At 46.6% G+C, this 6,646-nt stretch overlaps 1 protein-coding gene across 1 annotated transcript in view; it reads right to left on the minus strand.

Annotated features, from left to right (window-relative positions):
- Positions 1 to 6,646, minus strand: part of TNC (tenascin C) — an 89,210-nt gene that overhangs the window by 3,653 nt on the left and 78,911 nt on the right. The window contains exons 22-26 of the mRNA XM_023531043.1: positions 4,704 to 4,836; positions 2,917 to 3,068; positions 2,030 to 2,126; positions 915 to 1,165; positions 68 to 193 (exon numbers count right to left, since the gene is read on the minus strand). Of these exons, the coding sequence (XP_023386811.1) occupies positions 68 to 193; positions 915 to 1,165; positions 2,030 to 2,126; positions 2,917 to 3,068; positions 4,704 to 4,836 (759 nt within the window). The remainder of the gene's footprint in view (positions 1 to 67; positions 194 to 914; positions 1,166 to 2,029; positions 2,127 to 2,916; positions 3,069 to 4,703; positions 4,837 to 6,646) is intronic.

Below are 6,646 nucleotides of genomic sequence, written 5' to 3' on the forward strand. Positions count from 1 at the left end.
AGCCACCCAAGGTGGGCACGGGTGGCATGGAATGGTCCTACTATCAGACCTGATCCCCCCTTTTTACCAAGAACACCTGTCTGCAGCCAGGTTTGCCCCCCTGCCCACTTTCTACAAGCTGTTCCACTTTGAGCAAATCATCAGACTTTTCCGAGTCTCGATTTCCTCCTCTGTATAATAGAGCAATATCTTCCTGAGATAGTTTTTGTGAGAGTTCAATGAGAGTAATGCATGAGAAAGATCTGCAAAAGAGGATGCTACTTAGTAGGCCTGAATGAATATTGTTTCCTCATTTATCACTCCTCTGATGTGGAGCCAGAAAACCAGATAACGTCCACTTCAAGTGAAAGACATCTTCAAGACCTGAACTAGGCTATGCATCAGACAAGGAACAAAAGGGCTGCTGAAGAGGTGGCGAGCTTCCGGTCGTAGGGGTACAGAGGCCGAGGCTGGGCGACCACATGGCAGGGATCTTAGAAGAGATTCAAACAGTTGGGTGATGGAGTGGATTATTTGCTACACAAAGTGCAGTGCACAGACTAGCAACACCACCAACAATGGCATCAGCAGGCAACTTGTAAGAAATGCTGCATCTCCATATGTCAGAACCTGCATGTTAACAGTATTCCCTGGGGGTCATATGTACACAATAAATTGAGAAATACTGGATCAGACAGATTTTAAGGCCCCTGAGAGGCTGTTTTTCTATCAGCCTAAAACCGATGTCTAAAAATGGATAAAAAGACATATTTTTTAAGTGATGGCAGCTTCAAATCAGTCCTGATTGTCCTGATTCCCAACCTACTCTGTTTCAGTGACCAAACTATCTACCCAACTCTGTTTGGTTGCAGGTCTTCTGGATTAGCATCCAGTATGGATTCAAATAATTGTTGATCTAACAAATGGATGGATTAACGAAGTAAGGAATGATGAATGGAAGGATTAGCTGAAAACACAAGAAGGCTGTGTGGTTTTGAAGGCTCTAAGTGCAGCTGCCCCATACCTGCTGTCCCACTGTATCCTTCCACCTTCAGCTTGTAGCGAGTCTTGGCATCTCCCACGCTGAACCTGTCGTAGACGGCGTATGCTGTCTTCCCATGGTCCCGCAGGTCTACCCGGAGCTCGTACTGCCCTTGGGACGTGATTTTGTTCAGGTTGTCCAGCCCTGTGGATGACATGCAAGGGTTGATGCAGAAGCATAAGTGACTGAAGCCATCATTTCTACTCCACCCTGTAGGAAAAGTGGCTGGGTATACTCTAAGGAGGGTTGTGTGACATGGACCCAGGTTGCAGCTAGGTTGGCTCCTTGCCGGCTCAACACCAAGCAAAATAGATTGTTCCTGAGTCTCAGGTCAAATCAGATTGATATCTTTGCCCTGCCAACCTCCTAGTGTATTGCAAAGATCAAAGGAGATAAGGTGGGGAAAGCACCTTATAAATACTAAAGCTCATTACAAGAGAAACGAAATGGATGATAATGGGATAGACATCCTGCAGCTCAGGCACTGGTGCGTAGAACAGTGCCCTGGGCAGGTAGGTTGTTAAAAAGTGTGTTGTGTGGCTGGATGGCTGGTGGCATTGTACAGCTGGCTTGGGAGATTTCAAATTGCAGCTCAGCTGCTTACAGCATTGGCCAGATTCCTCTCTGAGGCTCTAATTTCCCATGTGCAAGATGGGAATTTTGTACCTCACTGGGGTGCTAAGAGGTTGTGGCTCCGAAGAAACCATCTCAGCACTTGGAGTCAAGGACAGAAGAGCAAATGGCATCAGTGAGGACAATTCTACAAACAGTTCAGTTTATGTCTGAAGACCTGGTTGTTGGCTCTCCCTTGATTAGATTTTTATTTTTAATGCCCTAAAGAATATTTAAAGTCTTTTTCATTGAAAATTTGATATTCTGTGTCTATTACTAGAGCTATTGTTTCCTTCTAACCCATCTCTCTCTCTCCCATGGGTTGCTGTGGGTTAGGACAAATGACAAAGAGGGCAGCAATAGCATTTGGGACACAAACATGCAGCACTGCATTACCGAGCCAGAATTCTTCTCTGCGGTCCCCAAACCCAGCGGCATATGCTTTCCAGTTTCGATAGAAATCCTCATGTCCGTTTTTGCGTCTCAAGAACACCTATAAATATAATCAATGAATCTGGGTGCATGTGAGCTATTGAAAGAAAGAGAAGGCATCTTTCTGAGAGGAAGAACATTGGACTGTGGGAAAAGCACCAGTCCCCACCTCCGTCTGTCACTAATTTGCCACATAACTCTGGACAGCTCCCCTCCCCTCTTTGAGTCTTGTGTTCTCACCTGAAGAATAGAGACTAAAAATACCTCCCAGCTCTGAGTCCTAATGATGTGTCAATGTAGATTCATCACTTGAAACAAATGCATAGCTGTGGTGCAGGCTATTGATAGTGGGAGAAGCTGTGCATGTGATGGTGTATGTGGGAACTCACCGCACTTTATGCTCAATTTTGTTGCAAAGCTAAAAATGCTCTAAAAAATAAAGTTTATTAATTAAAAAAATTCCTTCCCAGCTTGTATGGTAATGTGGTTGAAATAATTCACATAAAACTCTTAGCACAGTGCCTAGCGGGTAGCAAATGCTAATTAATGTACATAATGGGTTCCATGATCCATTTTTATGCATCACAGAGCTGAGGATCAGATGAGATAAATTACAAAATAATTCTTTTCTTTCTTTTTTTTTAAAATTTTTTTTATCCCCAGCTTCTTCATTCTTTTGTTTAAGAGATAATCCCCGAGTGTCCCCATGTGACAGGCACTATCTTGCAAAACCTCATGCACCTTGGGGTCAGAGTGCAGGGGGAGGACCTCCACACCTCCTGCTCCGGCTGTGCCCTCTGCCCCACTCCCCCATGCCTGAGAGATCTGGGGTCTATTTTAGCGATACTCACGATCCATCCACCCCCGTCTGAGGTCATGTCACAGAAGACCTCCAGAGCCTGCTCCTTATCACCATTGAGATAAATGGTGTAGAGGCCAGAGGTTGTGTCTCCATTCAACATTGCCTGGGAGCAGTCCTTGGGGAATGGGTACAGGAGTCCAACTGAGGATAAAAAGGAAGAATGACTCCATTAGAGCAGGAGGACTGGGTAGGAGCTTGGCAATTACAGCTCCGCTGTTCATTAGTTAGAGGACTCACCCTCTCTGGGCCTCTGGGCCCTCGTATGCGAGGTGGGGACAAAGCCTATTTTGCAAGAGTGCAATGAGGTTTAGAGGTTATGCATATAAAGGACCCATCTAGCTCGGTCCCTTATACTGATGGAAGCCACCAATGATGTCAATGGGAAGAGCTAAGATGCTGTGAGGGGCATGTGTCAGGTTGGCATTGTTCTACCTGGAGCAGCCAGGCAGCACCTGATGAACACCCAGGTGCTGGCCAGGATGGCTGAGTCTCTGGCACCTAGGGGGTGGCTCACTATCGCTCAGAGCACTCTATTAGGCTGGATGCATCTCAGTGTCTTCAGAGGATTCCGAAATGGACAAGGGTTATCGTCCTGAACTTTCCACTTCTTTGCCTTGGAACGCCGGGGAAGGCATTTCACTGTCCTGAGCCTGGGAATCTTGAAGAAAACAAGAATGCCTGGGGAATTTCCAAGTGCAATAATGTGATGCAAAAAATAAAAAGTTGATAGAAATGGACAATTTGGGGGGCTGCGCTTAGCAGATGGGACAAAGAACTGACGGTTATAGCAATTTTTTTCTCTGATCTGACCTCCTCATGATGCTTTACCTTCACCTGAGGTTGTATCATTAGCTAGTTTTTTGTTGTTGTTGTTTATCTCATGGCCCTAGTCTGAGAACAGCTTTAGGGCACACTCATGTTTTTTTGCACTTCCAGCACCTGGTTTAAGGCAAAGAGGTACGTTTGCCTCTGCACCTCCCTCAGCAGGAGTGTGCAGAGTGACTAGAGTGAAATGTGAAGGGCAGGACGCGGCTCTGGGACATGCTCTGTGTGGCCTAGGCTCAGGGCTCTCCAAAGCTTGACTCTTCCCTTCCTCAGGAATGGATGCTTCCTCTTATTCACCAATGGAACACCTTGCGTGTTTGCCATCTGCAGAAGACACCCAGTGGTAGGGTGCAGGGTGGTCCCCTTGTCCCGGAATGCCCGAGCCCAAAGCTGACTCTAATGCATGATGTGGCCTTGGGCAGGTCATTGAGGCTCTGGGAGTCTCTGTTTCCCCAACAAAAAACTGGGCATGATAATCCTGGCCCCTCATAACCAACTCCGTTGGAGGACTGTTTGTGATTTTGAGTATGGATGAGCTTTGTAAATGCTGACATGCTGAAGAAGAAAAAAAGGGACCCTGAGCTTATAATGAGCCTTGACAATGGGCCACACAATGACTGAGAGTTCAAAGACAATACAAGGATCCTCATGAGGTCCTTGGGAAGAAGGGATAGTTATTAATCCCATTGCATAGATGAAGAAACAGGCTTGTAGAATGGCAGTGACTTCCCTGAGTCACACAGAGCAAGTGGTGGAGATGGGGACTGAATCCAGATGTTCTCACTACTGATCCTCCTTCCCTTTCGCCATGAGCCCTGTTATCTCCTGCACCCACATTCTTCAGACTTTGATTCTTTTCAGAGATTTGATGGGAAAATGTAATGTAGAAGTCAGAGGAGAAGTGGAAGTTTAGTTCGGCTCACAAAGCTGGCTGCTCCCTGAGCCCCTTACCTGTGGTGAAGACGGTCTGAACCAGCTTGCTCCTCAGGGGCCCGTTCAGTGCCTGGACCTTGGCCGTGTAGTGAGTGGATGGGCTCAGCCCCGTCAGGCTGTAGGATGTCGTGTCTGGACCCACAATGACTTCCTAAGGGTGGGAGAAAGAATATAACAGCTTTTGGCTACATTAATCTTCAGGGTGTGATGAATTCATTCATTCACCCATCCACTTATTTATTCGTTCGACAAGAATTCACTGAGTCCCACTCTGTGCCTGGCTCCATGTTCACCGCTGGAATGTCAAAGGCGGGAAAAATGCAGCATGAGCAAAAGTCCTGATGTCAGAAGAGGCAGACTGAATTAAAATAATATGAAGAGGCAATGACATACCTCAACCACTCTTGGCTTTTGGTGAGGGAGTGGTAGAAGAGGTGGGCACAGACCAGATTACCAAGGGCTTTAAATGCCAAGCTATGGAATTTAAGATTTATTACTATAAGAAATGGAGATTAATGAAAGGATTATGAACAAGAGAATGACATGAACCCAATTTAATCTGGGAGCAAGATGAATCACACAAAAGGCAAAAGGTTTAGAGTTTGAGACAGTTATGTCAGTGGGCCCCTGGTATGGCTCTTTTTCACAGCCTTTTGGGAAGCTTTAAAACAATATCATGCCTAGGCTCCATCCAGACTGAATGCATCATAAGAGCCAGAAGTGGGGCCGGGCCAGGTGCATATTTAAGAAGCTCCCCAGATGATTCTGGTGCACAGTGTGGGGATCTCTTGAGTCAGGAGATGATTACAGTGTCCAGAGGCCTGGCACGATGAGGGCTGGAGCTGACCCAGCATATCTCCTTTCCTGAACAGGGACACCCAGGACAGGCGGCGTGTGCAGCTGCTGTGAGATCGATTCTAACTGTGCTTGCAGTTTGTGGCTGGTCACCATGCTGCTATCTGGAGAGGGCGATCGGCTTCCATTTGCAGGAAATCCTCTTTCTCTTCAAATCCTCTTTCTAGCTTCGAATGTGCATGAAATCGCCTTTTAGCCAATGACCTTGGTGTCTGAGATGGGAATTCAATCTACATCCCTAGCTAACCAAACACAATAGTGCTCTCTACAACCTGCAGACTCAGCCGACTGGATTTAGGCAGCAACGAGTCAGTGTGGAGACTCCTGGAATGTCCTCCCCCATCCTCAGGACTTGGCAGGTGAAGTCCTGATTTTTCAAATGGGGGGAGTTGAGTTTCAGAGAAGGTAAGAGACTTGCTCTCACTCCATGATTTGTTGGTGGCGGAGGATAGTCTTACATCCTGCCTCTCAGCCTTTTGTCTAGGACTCTTCCTCCTATGCCATGCTGATTTTCTTGAGTGAAACACAGAAAGCTGGGGATCGAACATGCAGGAAAATAAACCTGTGCTCATTTGATACCAGTAACGCAGTGACCTTTGTGTGACCCACAGGTCTGGGCCTTGGGGAAGGATCAGGTACAAAGCTGGGTTCATTGAATTACTCGGGGATACAGTTACCTATCAGTTCTCTAGGCCGCTGTGCAGTCATTTTCCAGGCAACTGAGATAAATCGAAATGAGCCTCATGACTTCTGGTAAACACTAAATCCTAGAACGCCTGCCCAGGAAGGGACATTAGAGTTTGGTGAGTCCAATGTACTCATTTTATAGACGTGAACACTGACACCCAGAGAAGGTAAGAGATTTGCTCTAGTTCATACAGCGAGATGGGTCATTCATTATTATACGGACTCCGAGAAGGGCTGCGATAGGAAATGTGTGTCCACTTCTGGGTAAGCATGGCAGGCTGGGCATGCCCGTTTATCTCTACTCACTTCTGATGCCCACTGACATGAGAGCAAAGGGATAGAAAGTACAAACCCACAAAGATGAGGAAAATGGCAGAAGAGACAGAAATGGGCATGTAATGTCAACAGAGTCTTGATAG

This window comes from Pteropus vampyrus, unplaced genomic scaffold, assembly GCF_000151845.1.
Source record: "Pteropus vampyrus isolate Shadow unplaced genomic scaffold, Pvam_2.0 Scaffold61, whole genome shotgun sequence".
NCBI classification, from domain to species: domain Eukaryota; kingdom Metazoa; phylum Chordata; class Mammalia; order Chiroptera; family Pteropodidae; genus Pteropus; species Pteropus vampyrus.